The following is an 18444-nucleotide window of genomic DNA, read 5'->3' on the forward strand; positions in this document are numbered from 1 at the left end:
ACTCGAAAAGCATCCCAGAGTGTGCTGGGTCCTTGTAGCCCCTGCTTGGGAGAGGTGGAGGTAAAGGCTGTGCTGCTGTGGGTGAGCTTCCAAGGTCCTGCTTCTGTGGATGCTTCTGAAGGGATAGATTTGGGTTAAAGACCTGGAATGTTTATGATGCTGTCAGCTGTTGGGTACAGGCACTGAGGTCTGGCAGCAAATATCCCTGCAACAAATGTTTTATTGGAAGTGTCAGAGGGCAAAAGAGGTCTTGTAGTTGTGATTTTGATGGGGAATTTGGCAGCCTGGGAAATCTGAATGCAAACATACACTTTATGAGATAATAAGGAAACATATGTGTGGAAGACATCTTTGGACTCTTTTCCTTGTTGAATTTGAGCCTTTGTGCTGTAAAGTTGCTTTTTGTGCCTGTTAACAAGGGGCATGCCTGCAGTGTTACTCGAGAGCTGCCATGAGCCTTGCAGGTTCCTCCTTGTCCCATCTTCTGGAAGTTTGTAAAACTTCCTTGTTTTTTTAAAAGGGAATTTCATTGCAGTCACCAACCCCTTGGTGCTCTTTGTGTTACAATACACTCAGAGCACATCACGGCTTTTTTTTCTTTTTTTTTTTTTCCTTCCCCCCTAGACCTGACCAAGTCACAGTTTCCACAGCCCCCAAAAAACTTTCCAGGAGATGCAGTTGTTGTGTTCTTTCAAGCTTGAAAAGGAAAAAATGAACGGGGGAAAAAAAAGAAATCATTAATAGCAGATCATTGAGTACAAGCTGGAATCCTCTTTCAAAAAGGAAAATATATTTTTTAAAAAAGGAAAAGCCTAAATGCTTCAGTCAAAGGGGCACGTAATAACTGGCCAAATAATGAGAGTTTATGGCAAGGAAAAAAAGAGACTGGAGTACTCTGTGGCATTTTTCCGTGGTGGTGGCGTGTTAGTGGCACTGGTTTAGATCAGGTGCTGCATTTGGCAGGTCTCTCCCTGCCTTTATTTCACCTTTCAGGTGCATGTTAAGGATCAGGAGTGGGCTCTGCTGGCAGCACCTTTCCCTTCTTCCTGGTGACAGAGTTGTTTCCCCTTTGTTCCTGGTGACAGAGTTGCTTTCCCTTTGTTCCTGGTGACAAAGGCTCATTGTTTGTGCAAGAACCCACAGTGAGGCTGTGGTTTTAAAATAAGAGATCTAAGGCCACCCCCATTATTCAGACACAGATATTTAAATTTTACCTTGCATTTAGGGACAGTTTTTTCAAGGTGGCATCGCCAGAGTGAGTAGTTTTTGCTGAGTGGTATCTCAGAAGGAAAGAAAAGATGTTTGTACCCCCTGATAGTGACAAACAGCTTTACCATCATGTCCAAAACAACTGGAGGGAAGAGCTGCCCAAATCTGGTGTCCTTGTATGATGAGCTGCACCAACAAATCAACCCTCTCTCCTGCACATAGTCCATTTCAGTAAAATTCTGTGCTGTTTCCTCAAAAAAAACGATTGTGTGTTGTTGGGGAAACCAAGAGGAACGTTTTTGGGATGCTCAGGGAAGTGCACAGGTGCACTGAATGAGATGCATTTCCCAGATGTATTTTTAATTAGTGAAACCTCTGGGAAAAAATGCAGTTTTAGCAGTATGTTTACATGCTGCAAAGTGAGGTTTGGGGGGGAAAAAAATGGATAGGAGTTAAAAATACAGCATGTCTGGCTGCCAGGTTTTTCCATATGGAGTTTTTCTGAGATGTCATCCAGAACACACCAGCATCTGGTGTCCTCCCGGCCACCCTGCCTGGGTGACACTGACAGCTTGATGGCATAGCTGTGGAGTTCACTTGGTGCTCCTGGGAAGAGGAGACTGAGCATCCCAGAGCCTTTGAATCCCAGTTTCTCCCTCACACACACAGCACTTGTGAGTCATTTGATGTTTAAACCGACACGCTCTATAGGAAATACCAGGGGCTGATAGTTCAAGGATTAACAATCACTGGCAGCCAAGCTGGATAATGTTTCATTCTTGCACTGTGTGAGCTCTCAACTTGATGAACACTTTAAGAAATGTTAATTGAAAACCTTGCAGAGGAGACTATTAGGAGGCAGCCTGTTCCTGCCTGATATCCACGTCGGAAGTCAGACTCCATTAAGGTGTTTGTCTCCCTTATCAGCCCAGTGTGGTGGTGTTTCTCATGCAGCTCTGCTCTCTTTCCCAGGCCCATATTCTATTATCGTGGCAACGAGATGATGGCGGTGAGAGTTGGGCTTTACAAAGCTCACTACTGGACCTGGAGCAACTCCTGGGAGGAGTATGGCAAGGTAACAGCACATGGACCTGCTCCCAGGTGTCACTGGTGCTCCTGGGGGCAAACAACCCTTTAAACAGTTTTAAATTGGGGATATCACCAATTCATTTTCCTAAGGGCTACCAGATCTGCTGTGGAGGTTTAGACTGGATATTAGGAATTATTTCTTCCTTAAAGGATTGTCCAGCCCTGGCACAGGGAGTCCCCATCCCTGGAGGGATTTAAAAGCCATGTGGATGTGGCACATGGGGACATATTTAGTGGTGGCCTTGGCAGTGCTGAGGAATGGTTGGACTTGATGGTCTTAAAGGGCTTTTCCTAAATAATTCTATGATCCTATGAAAATCTAAGGAGACAGGTGTCACACGCCCCTCTCCTGAAGTCAGGGACAAGGAAAGGAAAATGGGCAAATTCCAAGTTGTTCTGAAGGTGCTCCCTTTAATGCTCACTTAATCCCCCCTTAATATTAAACTTCTTTCCCTGCTGAATTGTGAGCTTTCAGGTATCCCCTTGCAGTTGGACTTGCTGTTCCCTCTGCGTCCCTTCAACTCGGGATATTCTGTGATTCTGTGAAAGTCTGGAGGCCGATGCTACATGGATCACGTCTTACAGTTCCTAGGACAAAACACCTGGTGCCTTGAACTATTTAAATGGAACAGGGATGGGTTTGCTGGGTTTGTGATGTTTTTTCCTTGAAAGGTGAAAGGAAAGCTGTAGGAAAGGCACAGTAGAAAGAGCAGTAAAATCCATGTGTTTCATCTACTATCAGCATTTTTGCAAGCCCCCATCACACAGTGGTTTACATTTTATTAATTTTACTTATTTCCTGGCTGATCTCCTCGTAATTAGATGTTAAGCACTATTATTTCTTTCTTTTTGTATCTTTCTTGCCTCAGACTTGGGTACTAAACTCTGGGGCATTTTCTGAGTGGCAGGTTCACACGTGTGCCTTGCTGATTATACTTTTAGACATGAACTCAGTGCATTAGGACACAGCTCTCAGCAAAATCCTGACAGCAGACTGGGACTGGGGAGGGATTGTTTGCATGAGTTATTTTTTTATGCCTCTTTTTTTGAACTTATGGTGGGTCCTCAAGGCATCACAGGTGCAGAACTAAGTGCTGATGACATTTGTGGATATAAAAGTGCATGGATTCTTTCGCTGGGATGTCCTGGGGGTAGAGGGAAACGTCAGCTCCAAGGGAATCATTTACATTCAGGGTTGTAAATATGTGTGTTTGTCTTCCTGAAGGCTGTAATGCTCCAGGAGTCAAAGTTTGTTTTACAGGGAGTAAGGAGGAAAGGAAAGTTGGCTCTAGAAATATATTTTATGCTCTGTCTCAATGCTAATTCCACACAGATAAAATGAGATAATTTATTTGTCTAGTATGTGAGTAAAACCCATATATCTCATGTGGAGGATTTTCCTTATGTGGGAGACACTGGGAGCTTGTATGTCCATGTGTTTGGGTGTAGGGATGGGCTCATGCTTTTCCCATGTGCATGGAAAATTCCCACATGAATTATTGCTCTCCATGGTGATAAAAGCACATACCCACACTTATGTACCCAGTTGGGGAATAAATAAACCCCTACATTGATCTCAACTTATTTCTGAAGGTCTGTGTGGAGCAGTGATAGTGGGGACCAGTTCCTCCTTCCAGAGGCTCTCCCACTGTGAGCAATGGCAGTCGTGCAATTAAGGAATATTTATTTCCTTCCAAGTCTTTGTTTAACTACTGTCTGATAAAAGTCAGCAATTATCCCCTACATCAGAGAGACCATTACAAATTCACTCTCTTTCCTGCAGCTTGGATCACATGTGCTGGATGTGGGGAAAATTGGAGCACATTAGTGGCCAGACCAGCCATTAACAACATGCAGAGGAAGCTCAGGCTGAAATTTGTTCCAATTCTCCTCATGTCCTCGAGCCATTAATTACAAGCCTTGCAAGTTTAAAAATAGAAATAAATCAGAATGCAGACCAGTTCTGAGCCTTCTTGGAGGAGTTTCTAAGCTCACCTTGTGATACAGTTGCCTCTTTCAGTGACTTCCCAGCTGTGTTAATATTGGACTCCAGAATCAAAAAAGCCAGTTTGTTTGCTAATTTAATTTGAAAAACATATTTAAACCCATGCACATCTGTGGCATTTGGAATTCTGATTGTTTGATAAGTTTGATTTGCCATCTCAGCAGAACTTCAGCTAATGAGGCCTTGTTAATTGTATGATCTTTAGAGGCCCTTCCTCGTTGTGAATCCAGTGTGATGCTGTATTAAACTTCCAGATATGAAACTCTCTGTGTCTGAAGGTCCACACTCAGACCTGGAGTATTTGGTTGGCATGTCATCCATTGGAAAGAGTTGGCCAGATGTAGCAGAACAGCTGCCTGCACATTTTTAAGAGGTTTGGTTTATGAGTAGTTGAATATCTCATTATTTGGACAGATACAAGGCCCAGTTTAGTGAAGCCTCCTTTCACTTTCAGAATTCCCTTGGTAATTGACAGTGTGGGAAATCATCAATACAGAAAACTTGCCCTAGTTTTAATCCACACTTGGTTTATTTTTGTTTGAATTTCAGATGAGATTATACCATTAAAGCAGCTAAACCCACATTTTCATGTTGATGCTGGAAAATGGGAAACTGGTGCCTGTCCTGGGTCTGTCTAAGATGACCAGGATGAACAAGGAAGGATGTGGCCAACTTTGGCCCCTCACCTGGAAAGCTGGGTTTGAATGGGGAGTAAGTTAGTTCAGCAATAAGGAATGTACACACAAATAAAAATGCACCAGGGAGACACAGCTCGCAGAAAACAAAGCCTAGGAAAGCAGAACAGGGATCTGAAGGCTTCTCTCCATATGGCACTTGGAATATTTACCCTGGAAACATCCCATGCAAGCATGCAAGGTTTACAGTCATCCCAAAGTCCCCTGACAGTAACATGCCCTTACTGGTCTGCATCCTCTGCCTTATGGCCTGGGATTAGAACTTGTCATCTGACACAGAGATGAATTGTGCTCTTCTGTTCTTCCCGTTTTTTGCTTGTTTATTTTTTAACCCCCAAGCAATTTTTTTTTCTAGTCTGACTCCTGTCATAAAGTCTTGTAGTCTCTCTCAGTGCTGGAGGATACTTTGATGCTCTTTTCTGCTGGATTAACTGGATTTTTTGATTGTTGAAGGGGTGGTCTCTTGAAAGCATAAAGGGAAGGCTCACTCAGCAGAAGCAAGTGGGAATAAGCACTTCATGGGACATTTTCCCTGTGGATTGCACAGGATGCTTATTTAGAGCTGTTTACCTGGTTTCCATCTATATAGGTGGCTCATGTTTACATAATTTGACGTCTCTGACATTCAAGAGGTGATAAATGGGACAGAGAGAGATGAAAGGAAACCTGACTTGAAAAATGTGTTTGTATTTTTAAATAGTTTGGTAGGGGGAGAGAGATCTCCCTCCTGCACAGTGCTGAGTCCCTGTTGCTCTGACTGATGGGTATAAAGCTTTTCCATCGTTGTCCACCTTTCCTACAGCAAAAATCAGCAGTGATAAAAATAGCAAAAGGGAGAACTAAGGATAAACCTGGGGAGATCCCTCGCATAGTGTAACACACAGGACTTTTACTGGAAATCACTTGTAAAATGCTGTTCTTGTTTGGAAGTAGGGGTCTGCAAGGGGCAAAACTGGGTATTCTCTATAGATTTAACTGAGTAGGCAGCAAGTCCTCAGGAATCTACTAATTTCATGCTGTGTGGGGGAGGCAGGAGTGGGAGCTGCAAGAGAGAGGAAATTTCCTTTTCTCTGACTGCCACCAAGAGTATCCAGCACAGAACAATCCTTGTGCCCTCCAAGAGCACTGATTCAAGAAGGGGAAAAATAATTAAGAAAAGCATGTGGAAAAGGCCCTTTGGTTGTTGGAGAGTGGCTGATAACATCAACCTTTCTGCTGTCAGCTTGTTAGGAGTGTTCACTGAGTTTCCAGAGCGCCGCTGTGACTTTAAAGGATGGCTGTAGGCGCCTGCCAGCAGCTCCTATTGTTTTAATGCAAAATGCCAAAGGGGTTATTCCAGTCAGACTGTCTGATTGCCCTTCTCCTCCACGTGAAGGGATCGATAAAGCCTTTTCTGCACAGGGGATGTGAAGTCAAGTAGAACCTCACAAATAATGACATTTCATTGTGGTCCTCTGAGCATATGAACCAGCCATCGATCGGGAGGCTTGTGAGCTGCCCATCTTCGGGGGCTGCCCATCTTCTGGGGGCTCTTCCAGCCACTTAACACATTAGAGGCAATTCTTGGTCCACAGTGTTGAAGCTTGGCAGTCACACTTTGAGATGTCTGCTCATCCTGAGCTCCACTTTAGGAGAATTTCACTGGGAATCACCTAGGAAGGGAGAGCACCATTTACAGGTGCTGTGGCAAACAGCAAGAAACAACATTCCCGGCTTTAATTAACAGCTGTGCTTTTCTCCTTCCAATATTAACACGGTTTTGCTGCTCTGGGTTTTGCGTGGTGGAAGGAGGAGACATGAGCAGGAGACAGATCCCAGATTTGTGCGGCACCATCCAAATCCGCGGCCGCCTGTCAAGTCGGAGCGATCTGGGCTGGAGCCAGGGTGAGGAATTGCCAGAGGGCTCACGTTAACACAAGTGGTGATTCCATCTCTTGGCCCAGAGCCCAAACTGGCAACCGGCTGTGTTTGTCTCATGTCTATATTGACACAGCATCTGTGGTCCATTTGCTCTGGAAATTAGAGCATAAGCTGTGCAGCCAAGGGCTGCAGTGTCTTAGGAACAGGGAAACAATCTGGGTTACTTGATTGCTGGGAAGGACAGGAAGATGGGCTCTCTGGGAGGTTCATGTGATGGGCAGGGAATGTTATGTTTTAATAATAATAATAATAATAACAATAATAATAATAATAATGACTGTTGGAATTTTTCCTATGACAAACAGTTTTACACAGTGGTGCAAAATACTGTGTTAGAGCTAGTACAGAGCTGAGCTATGTCTGGTGCCATTTGATGCTCTTTTATGGGCTCCCTTAGAAAGGAGGAGATGTTCTAGACAGGGTCTTCTGGTTTGGCTTTCATGCTTTTGTGATGGAGGAGAAAAGCTCCAAGAGCTCACCTAAACACAGGCAGTGATCTTTCCACTGTGTTTGGTCAGCATTACCTGTGGACATGGAAATTACAGAATCACTGAGGTTGGAAAAGCCCTCCCAGACCATCAAGTCCAACCTGTGCCCGATCCCCACCTTGTCACCCAGACCAGAGCACTGAGTGCCACGTCCAGTTGTTCCTTGGACACCTCCAGGGATGGGGACTCCATCTATTACCTTGGATAGTGAGCAGGATAAAATATTAGGAATGTGCTTTAAGTGGCTCTTGATCCCTGCATATTGTTATTAACAGTCTGACAATAAATACCTTTAAGGGAATGACAGGGGATGAAGGGGTGGCAGATCTGGGTTGTGTTTTCCTGGTGGATAGGACAGGCTTAGGCACCTGTCAGCTCTTCTCTGACATGACATAGCTCCAGACATCACCAAACCTTCCAAGCAACCAGAGGCGTGGTCCAGGTACTCCAGAATGTGGTTTGTCTTGCCCTTAAATAGTTCTCAAGTCTCAAGCAGATTTAATTTAGACTGGTTTGCCCCAGGAAAGCAAAGCAATCCAGACTTGGGGATCCCAGGGTTTTTAAGATGGTATAGGATTTCTTTCTATCCTGAGAATTGAAAATGCTTTGACTGATAAACAGAACAAGATAAAGGTGAGAAAGATAAGTTAAATATTCTTTCCTAGCAGAGGAGCAGAGGACTGGGCTCCTCTGGCTGTATATGTAGTGTGTTAATTACTCTGATACAGGACAGTGCCTTGATCAGGGGTTTGAGGGTGTATTTTTATACATTTAATGTATAATATATATTTGATAAAATATATATAAAATAAAATAATATATTTATATCATATTTTTGCTCATTTGTTGAGGTAGAAAATCTTTGAAGCGCTCTCTGCAAGTTGAATATTGGCTGTCACACGGTACATAAAAATAATAATAGTCCATTTTATTTGCAGAGATAAAGTTGAAATGCCTTAGAAATTTAAAGGGTGGTTTCAGCCAATGTCATAAAATGGTAGTTTTATTTATTGGCGTTTTATTTATTTATTTATTTTGATTTTCCACAATAGGCTGCTTTTGAAGAGGGCGTTGAGTGCTTAAATTAGAAGGACAGACAGCTTTTGGCTGGTGCCATCAGGCAAATTGTACCAGCACTTTCTTTCCTGGGAATCTCTGGGATTGTAGCCTGGGCTGTGTTCTGGAGTCCAGGCTACAAAGAATTTATAGGAAACAAAAGCTAAAATGTAAACAGAGCAATGTCTAAACAAATACCCAAGAGACTAAAATCTTCTTTCAAACAGAAGCATTTGCAGCCGAGGAGCATTGTACCAATTAGCAGGCTCTTAATTAAATTGCTTGTTTGATTTGCATCCAAATTATAATTTGGATGTCATAGAGGCTTTGATACCTTTTTATTAACTGGTCCTTTTGTGGAAAAAAATACCACAAAAATCTATTTTCCCTGTGTGTTCCAGAGGCCTGTGGCGTCACAGGGTGGAAAGGTCAATCAGTTTTGTATCCATTTAAAGTCCATTATTGGTAGGGCCACTCCAACCTATCAAGCAACTCCCTTATTTTTCCAGTCAGTGATTCAGGAATCTATAGCTCTGTGCAGATAAATGGGATTTCATGGGCTTCTAAACTTCTTGCTTTATTGAAAAGCAGAATATTAACTGCTCCACTGACCAGCTGTCCATTAAAAACATGGGATATTTTTAGAAAATTGTTTGCCAATCAAATCCTACCAACATCTGTAGAGAGCCTTTTCAGTTTGTTTTATAAGCAAATGCTACAGCTGCTTTCCCACTTCCATTGAAAGATTCCCATTTACCTTCTCTCCATGTCTCTGTCCATGTCTCGGGGCATTTTGGGGGATTGTAAGGAGCGCAGCGTGGGAGCTGGAATTGTAAAGCCCAGCTTTAACAAGTCCATTTGGGGCCAGTCCTTGCTGGGCTGGAGGGGCCCTGCTTTATTGGCTGCTCAGGGAAATTAGTGCTTTTGCATTTTTGGCTATTCCCAGGGTTTAAATGGGTTCTGGAGGCTGCAGGCCAAGGATTAGGGAGCTCACAACTGGCTAATAACAGGCTGGGCTTGGGGAGCAGGAGCCTAGCAAGGCTGGAAGGGCAGATGGAGGGAGCTGGAAACTCTGTCCCTCAGTGCCCAGTGAGCGCTTAACCCCTTACTGCTCCCAGTTGCTTTCCCAGGGCAATCCCCAGTACTTGTGCCCTGCTGCTGCAGGGAAAATCCCAACTTCTGACCCCACATATTGTTAGTGACAGGAATGTCTCCAGGCTTCCTACAGCCCTGCCAACCCCACTGTCATGCCCAGGTGAGTGCCTCAATGCCAGCTTGCTATGAACCAGATCAAAATCACACCTATTTTTTTTAAATTAACCAGGTTTGCTTCATTCCTCAGAAAAACTGATCCTTCAGGTGCTGGCAAGGGAGTTTTCAGGGCCTGTTGCCTCTCAGGGTGACTGGGTGTTCCTCCTGGGATTTTGTTTTTGATCAGAACTGCAAAGTGATCCAATCCTCTCTCTATTTCGAAGCCATAGGAACTGAAGAGAGAAGATACTTTCCATGTGCAGAATTTTTATGATTAAATGGTTCCTCCTCTTTATCTTTTGTTTTGCCATTTCATTTCAATGAATATTTTACAGGGATTGTATTTTTATAAGACAAGAATATACGAGGTGCTTCAGCTTTTATGTCAGTGCAACTCCACTTTGTCACCTTATTTTACCCCACCAGCTCAGAATCTGTTTTGCAGACTGAAGTGGACTCTTGGGTGTTGTAGGTATTTTGGAACAAGGTGCTGGCGAAAGTGTTGTCACTGGAATCAATTTTATTCTCTCTCCTGTGTCACCCTTGATGACCTCTCTGCCTTTTCCTGCAGGGCACTGATTTCTGTCCTGGGCAGAGTGTCTCTGGAGTGACAACACACACACAGGAGGAACATACTTACCTGCCACTGCTGTTCCACCTGGGAAGGGACCCTGGGGAGAAGTTCCCATTAAGGTGAGCCAGTTAATGAGCTTGTGAAAATCCAGCACTGTCAGTGTATAAAATTCATTTGCTTTGGTAACTGGTTCTTGAAATGTGCTTTAAAAATGTCCCAGAAATCCATTCTGGGAAATAATGGCATTCCTGCACATTTTTTCTCAGGACAAAGGAACAAACCTTAGTTTTCAGGTGGTCAGGTTAGATGGGTGTGCATGTGGACTTGTCATTCTGGTTGTTCTTGTTCCGTGTCCTACAACCCCTCAGGGAGGAGGAAAACACACATTTTTGGACAGGACAGGACTGATGCAGCACAGCTGTGGAATAAAACAGAGGTGCTGCTGAGTGTGGGCCTTGGAGCTGTGATTCTCTGTGTATTTTGGGACTAGGGAAGAAACAACCAGGGATCTGTGGGACTGGAATCTCTGGAAGGCAGTTGTGGTAACCTTCCAATCTCCCAGCCCAGCTAAAGGAGCTTCTCCAGAGGCTGTTTAACAGGAGGACTTTTCTACCCAATCCCGTTCCATCCCTGGGCTCTCCTGGCTGTCTGAATCCATTTTCCTCTAAGCCTCCTATTGTAATATTTATCTCCAGCACACACCATGCCCTGAGAGATTTCTGGAAGGATTTATGGAGTCCTCAGCCAGCACAGCCCACAAAGAAACCTGCCACCTCCAAAAAGTCTCCCAAGGTGTTCCCACCTCCCTCCTTCTGAGTTTTACCCTGCGGCAAAACCAGCTGCAAACGGGGACACACAGCCTCATCCCTCACCAGTGGCACGGACTGGGAGAGTGTGGGAATAGATAAAGAGAAAACTGGTGCTGCTGTGACTGCCTGCCCAGAAATGGGCTTGTGCAGCAGCTTGGACAGAGGGAGATGTTTTCTGAGCTGACAAGGCTGCAATTACTCAACTGTTTTAAATAATTGAGTGGACACACTCGTTCCGTTCCTTTCAAAGGATCTGAGCCTGTGCTGGCCACTAAGTGTTTTCACCAGAGAAAGAGAAGGAGGGGGAATATTTCCACTTCACTCTCACTTAACAGAGCACTTTAGAGTTGCATCAGGCAGTGGATAAAGCTCTTTGGGAGCCCAACATTAGCTCTGCTTTCCACTGCATTCCAGCACTAATGAATAAAGCAAATCTGCAGCTCTTGGGTTGTAAATACAGCTCAGTGAAAGGACACTGGGTTGGGATTCCAGATGAGACCATGGCCTGGGCAGTTTGACAACTATTTTATTTCACATGGGCCTGGAGTGACAGGACAAGGGGGGATGTTTCCCACTGCCAGAGGGCAGGGTTAGATGGGCTGTTGGGAGGAAATTCTTCCCTGTGAAGGTGTCGATGCCCTGGCACAGGTTGCCCAGAGAAGCTGTGGCTGCCCCATCCCTGGAAGTGTTCCAGGCCAGGTTGGATGGGGCTTGGAGCAACCTGGTGTAGTGGAAGGTGTCCCTGCCCATGGCAGGGAGTGGGACTGGATGGGCTTTGAGGTCCTTTCCAACCCGAACCATTCCATGATTCTGTGATTTTATATTAGGAAGATGAGTGGATAGAAATTATCTCTTTTTCCAAAAATCAAATAAGTGGGTATTACTATCTGAACTGTACTTTGCCTACTATGTTTGTCACCTGTGTCACCTGCTCCAGGTGACCCTTTGCCTGCACAGGGGGGTTGGACTGGGTGACCTCCAGAGGTCCCTTCTGACCCTAAATATTCTGTGATTCTGTGATACTGTTTGTGCTTATCTCTGGATTTGAGGCAGAGGAGCTCTTCCCTAAGAGGTGTTGGCAGCACACCTGCTTCCCTGTTCTTTAACTGTTCCTTCCCACCCCCATGGATTGAGCATTGAAATAAATCCCAGTGTTACATCTGCAATCACTTCTCGTACGGTTCCATTGATTTTTTTGGACATTCACAAGCTGTTGTTTGATTGAATTTTATGGCAAGATTATGACACGATTATGGAAAGCTGTGCTGATGTTTATTATGCAGACCCTAATAGAAAATCTCTTTTTAGCAAATGACTCTTCCTTTCTCCAGCACATTCTGCCGCTATTGTCTCCTCTCTGGTCACAATGGAAAACTCATGGGAAGTGGGTCTCCTATATCGAATGTGGTAATTAAATTACCCTCATTTGTGGAGCTGTTACTGGTGTGTATTTTTATTTAGCTTAATTATCCCCCTTGGCAGACAGCCTGGTGGGAGTCCCAACACTAATGTTTCTCCAAAGGGAATCCAGCATCCTCTTCCAAGCCTGCATCTGCCTGTCCCTACATGCTGGCTGTGTTCTCTCTGCCTGCTTTTGCTCACTTCTAATTTCATTTATTCCTTATTTTAGTGCAGCCTTTTCTTTTCCCAGAAATGATTTTAATAATCTGTCATATCTCTTGACTTGCATTAATTTGGAGTGTAAAACAACCAGTAAGAGCTGTCATTGCTGCTCAGGAAGGCCTGGCGTCACATGCTTCTCCAGAGGGATTTACTGCTTATGTATTTGGGCGCATTCTGGAATCCCAGGGGATCTCAGAGCCAGGGAATCCTAGAAATCAGCCAGCTCACTCAACTGCAGCAACGTGCTTGACTTGCAGGTGCTCAGGGAGCTCATATGAAATGTCTCTGGGTTGTGACACTGCACATGCAGGACACTAAGAGAGAATCCTTCAAGGCTACAATTTCATCGATTCAGAGAATATTTAAGGTTGGAAAGACCCTTAGGATCATCAAGTCCAACCATTAACTCAACACTGCCAAGCCCACCACTACTTTGGGTCATCTCATGACATGGGCGTTGGAAAAAGATGGTGCCTTCCCACCCAAATCTTTTCATTATTGTATTATTCTATATTAGGAAGATGAGTGGATAGAAATAACCTCTTGTTCCCCAAGTCAAACAAAGCTTTTCAGTCTTTGTTAAGTGGCTGCTGAAGGATCCCTGAAAATGCAAATCCTTCAAGATCTGGGGCAGCACATAAAGTGTTTGGTTCCCTGGGTTTCTTGGTGAAGCAGGACAAGTCCTTCCTCTTCCTGACATAGTTCACTGGATTTCCTGGAGCCTGCCTGCAAACAATATCAGCAAAAGCCTGTCTCCCACAGGAACACTTTTCATGCAGTGGAAGAACTGGTCAGGCAATTACAGGCAGGTCCTGTTAGTGTGGTGAGTACACGTCTGGCAGTGCTGAGCCATCTGGCACTCTGCACTTGTGTTCCCTTCATGTGAGGCTGTGCCTGCATCCCTGCCCTTATCTGCTCTAGGAACAGATCTTCCCAACAGGGCTGTGACTGTTTCTTCCTGCTGTTTCCCCTCTGGATTTGGCTGGAGTCTCTCCTGCACCCCATCTTCTGCCAACGGACACAGTTGTGTTTGCTCCTTTGGCTTGAAATATCACAGAATCATGGAATAGTTTGGGTTGGAAGGGACCTTAATGCTCATCCAGTTCCACCTCTTGCCATGGGCAGGGACACCTTCCGCTAGACCAGATTGCTCCAAGCCTTGAACACTTCCAGGGATGGGGCAGCCACAGCTACTCTGGGCAACCTGTGCCAAGGCCTTACCACCCTTACAGGGAAGAATTCCTTCCCAATATCCCATCTATCCCTGCCCTCTGGCAGTGGGAAGCCATTCCCCCTTGTCAAAAGTCCCTCTCCAGCTCTCTTGGAGTCCCTTTAGGCACTGGAAGGGGCTGTAAAGTCTTTCCAGAGCCTTCTTTTCTCTTCAGATATTTATTGATGCTTCCCAATCTGGACTGGAGCAATTCTAGCAATCCAACAGCCTCTCAGCCTTTGGATTTTGGTAGGTGGGATTCATAACAGTGCCAAATTCATGTTATGAGTCCTCACAGTGCCTGAGCTTGCCTGGCTGATGGCACAGTGACATCCCCACATCAGGAGACTGGGTGGAACAAGATCCCTGTGCTGTGGGTGACCTTCAGGACTGACATGCTCAGGGTTACCATCAGATACATTCACTCCCAAGCTCTTATCTCCCTCTCTGCTGGAAAAAGGACTCTCTGAGAAGCAGCACTGAGAAGTCCTGGCATTGACAGAACTTGGACAAGCCAAACATTTCCATGGCTGCAGGATGAGGTGGGGCATGAACATGCCTGCAGGGAGCAGTGAGGCAAAACTGGCACCTGGAGAGGTGCTTGTAATAAGAAATCTGCAATACCAGGATAAACTTGGGCAATATATTTAAAAGAAGGGAGGTTGCTGCTAAATAATCTTTCTTTTGGTTACCAAAAATGTGGTAATGTGACTGCACTTGTATAAGAGTTACCTCGTTATCGGCTCCTTGGTGATTAGAAGTGAACGGTTTGTGTCTTTTTGTTGTCTGAGAGATTGCCTAGATCAGAAAATACCTCTTTTTTAATAGCTCTCAACTTCAAAATAGAACTAAGGTTGTGTGTTAGGGAGCACAGAAAGCAGAAGCATTTCCCCAAGTCTAAGCAGGGTTTTGTTTCCTCCCTGGATGCAATAACCGGGGTTTTTGCTTCATAACAAAACACTCAAACTGCTCGTGTTACCAAATTTATCCAAATGCAGAACTAAAAGATCTGATAGGTCTTTTTCTTGACCAAACTCTGTTATCTTTGGGGTATTGTGTGTCTGCTAAGTCCCACAAAGGGAACTTATTTCTCCAATGTGACAAATTCAGTAAAATTATCTGTTGGTAACATCTTCACAACCAGTTGTCAGTTTTATTATCCGAGTCAGATTATTGTTTATACACAACTTTACTAAAATACTTTATTACCAGGAAAGAAGAACACAAATAATAATATGTATATATATATATTTATATATAAAGCAAAGCTGGCACAGCTAAAAATACACTCAACAAAATACCTAATCCAGCCTCAAGTAGAAAAAGTGTTTTAACTCCAAACCTGCAAAAGGAATTTACAACAGAAATCTCTCAAATTCTGTCAGTTTGAGCCAGAGGTGCAAAGCCTCAATAACAAGTAAGGACAGAGTAAGTGCAGCCTGCTCACACCTTGTTGTTACTCCAGGTTTATAGCAACTTCTGCTCTGAGCGATTGAGTTTTACTGAATTATGAACATCAAAATTCCTGTGTTTTACTTAGGGCAATGGATTTTACTATTATGGAAGAAAATGGAAGTGATAAGGCTTGGTTGATGAACATAATGATTTTAGAACACATTAATTAAGAAGAGAGCTCACAAGTGCCTATTTCGAGCAGATGGAAAATTCAGGAAATCATCAGAGAGGTAATTGCAGTGGTTATGGAGCCAGAAAAAAAGGGAAGGAGCTCCTGAAGGGAAGCTAAAGGGGAAAGGATCTGAGAGAAAAGTTGCCAGTCTTGCCTTACAGCTCAGGGCAGAAACCTGGCTGTGGGGAAGAGAGAGAAGGTGCAAAACAGGGAAAAAATGTGAATAACAAAGAGCCAGGATGGTGCCCAGGGGAGATGCTGCCTCCTCAGCCTGGAAAAGAGGGAAATGGTACCAGCTGCATTGCAGGGGCGGATTAGCAGCTGCCACAGGAGAGGTGGCATTGAGAAACACTAAAAGTGTGGAAATCACGGATGAAGAGCCTTAGAGATGACAATAAAAACGTGGAGCATCAACCTTGCAGGGGCTGGATGCAGGAAGGTTGGGAGAAGCAGGTAAGCCAGGTGGGACAGCAGTACAGAGCCAGGGAAGAGGGTGAAGGAAAATACACCTGTGGAAGAGAATCACTGGGGGGATTCCAGAAGCTGGGGAGTTAAAAATTCCATGAAAATAAGTGAACAAGTAGAGGATCAGCACCATCACATCTCCTTGCTGCAGGGAAGGTGAGGGTCGGTCACAGGTTGGACTTGATGATCTTGGAGGTCTTTTCCAACCTTAATGATTCTGTGATTCCAAGTATTCCTGTGACTAAATGGGCATATGCCCCTCCGGGAATGCATCTGGGACCCAAAATGCTGCTGGACCAGGGGTGAGTTGGGGTACCTTTCAATCTTCTCTTTGATTCTTTGTTTGTTTTCCTTCGGCCCTTTGAGTCTCTCCAGTAATTCCAGCAGCAGAGCCCCAAACCAGTCTCTGCCTCATCCACTGTGCATTCTTTAAATTGCAAATAAACTTGATAATAGAAGAGAGGAACCGAGGAAGACTGAATAATAAGACAAGATCGAGACTTGAATACTATGGTGCTGCAAAGCCTCAAAGCACTGATAACAGATAAAATCAAATTATCATAATCTGGGGGTATTTCACAATTAAAAATAATGGTTTTAATTAAAATAATTCCAGGGGAGAAGGAAGTAAAGTATCATTAGAAACGTTTTATGCTCTTCCCATAACTTCAATAAATCCGACAGCTACTGTTCATAGAATCATGGAACTATAGAATGGTTTGGATTGGAAGGGACCTTAAGGCTCATCTTGCTCTACCCACTGCCATGGGCAGGGACACCTTCCACTAGACCAGGTTGTTCCAAGTCCCATCCAACCTGGCCTAGAACCCAGTGTCAGATTTCTGTGAATCCCATTTATATAATTATGGGAATATATATAACATATAATTCCCATTTTCTTACATTCGTCTCAGTAACAACATGGTCCTGTCACTCCCAGGATAGATATACTGCACTGTGCCCATATATAAATCATCAGGATGAGGCATAAAACATCTTTAAAACCTGCTGGAAATGCTGGTGGACTTGTTTGGGTGCTGATCTATCTGAGGGTGTATTTAATGATGGCAGAGAATCTCCTCTCCTTGCCCTTGGGACGCCATCCGACCCGAAAGTGAGAGACCACGGACAGCAGGATTAAACCAGAGTTTAACACCAAAAGAGAAAAACCCTCCTCCTTCCAAACCTGGCTGTGTGTGGAGGGCACGGTGGGGTTAACAGCAGAGCAGGTTCCACTGGAGCTGTTGGGGAGGGAGGATGGGAACAGATTGCCAAGGCACAATTACACTAAATGAAGGAAGCACAGCCCACACCTGTGCCTGGGACCCCGAGCTCCAATCCAGCCCTGATTGCATCTCCAGGGACTTCCCGGAGGTAAAGTGTCAATTAGTGTAATGACCCTGGACTTTGTCCACTCTGTTCCCTCCTTCTGAGCGTGGAATAATTTCATGGACGCTGGGGGATCTCTTTTAGCAAACTCCTCACAACACCACCTGCTCACCCTCTCATTCTTCCAGTGCTATTCCCAGCTCTCCTTCCACAGGATTGTTGGACTGGAATACAAAATGCAGCACGTCCTGGAGGCACCGAGGTCTGGATCTTCACAGACAATGATGCCCAAACACCTGTATAGATAATATTATCTTTTCTTTGGAACAGGGAATGTAACAAACCCTGCCTTGCAACCCAGTCCTGCATATGAATTCAAGAAAGGATGGGACTCCAGGTAGGAGAGGTTCCCAGCTCCCTTAACAACTCAGACTGATTACCATGAGGTAATTATCCCCATTTTACATGCAAATTCTAGGCACTCTTGCAGATTTTGTCTCAAAATGCACTTGCTTAGGGCTGGAGGCAGTTTTAACCCCTGTGCAGTCAGCAAATACTTCACAAATCTGTGGATGTGGGATCTTGGGGCACACTCTGGAGATAAATAGAAATGTCTGAGAAAAAACTGGAGCTTATCAGAGCCAGGAATAGGGATCTCCATGGGGCCAAGGCAGGAAAACCAATTCTCATGGCCAAGGAAAGGGGATCTTGATGGGGCCAAGACAGGAAAACCAACCCCCATGGAATGAGGATCTCCACAGAGACAAGAAAAGAAAACCAACCCCCATGGAATGGGGATCTCCATGGGATCAGGACAGGAAAACCAACACCCAGGGCACAGCATCTCGATGGGTGACTCCAGCTTCAGGTGAAGTCCTGGTTCCATCCTGCAGGCATTGCACTCCCCAGCCTCACAGGGAGACTTCACACACCTCTGGAAGAGGAAGACAATCCATGTGTTCATCGAGGCACCTGAAGAGGATCCATGATGATGTCCCAGTGTTGACTGACTCAGGGTCATCGCTGTTGTGTGCGGCACTACAAGGAAGACACCTGCAATCAGATCTGGTTTAAGCTGGTGTCAACAGGTTGAG

At 44.7% G+C, this 18444-nt stretch overlaps 1 protein-coding gene across 3 annotated transcripts in view; it reads left to right on the plus strand.

Annotated features, from left to right (window-relative positions):
* The window catches only part of GALNS (galactosamine (N-acetyl)-6-sulfatase), a 44446-nt gene that overhangs the window by 18355 nt on the left and 7647 nt on the right, over positions 1-18444 (plus strand). For all 3 annotated transcript variants that reach the window (XM_027684991.1, XM_027684992.1, XM_027684993.1), the window contains 2 exons: positions 2182-2284; positions 10285-10406. In XM_027684991.1, the coding sequence (XP_027540792.1) occupies positions 2182-2284; positions 10285-10406 (225 nt within the window). The remainder of the gene's footprint in view (positions 1-2181; positions 2285-10284; positions 10407-18444) is intronic.

Source organism: Neopelma chrysocephalum, unplaced genomic scaffold (assembly GCF_003984885.1).
Source record: "Neopelma chrysocephalum unplaced genomic scaffold, ASM398488v2 Primary Assembly neopelma1_68, whole genome shotgun sequence".
NCBI classification, from domain to species: domain Eukaryota; kingdom Metazoa; phylum Chordata; class Aves; order Passeriformes; family Pipridae; genus Neopelma; species Neopelma chrysocephalum.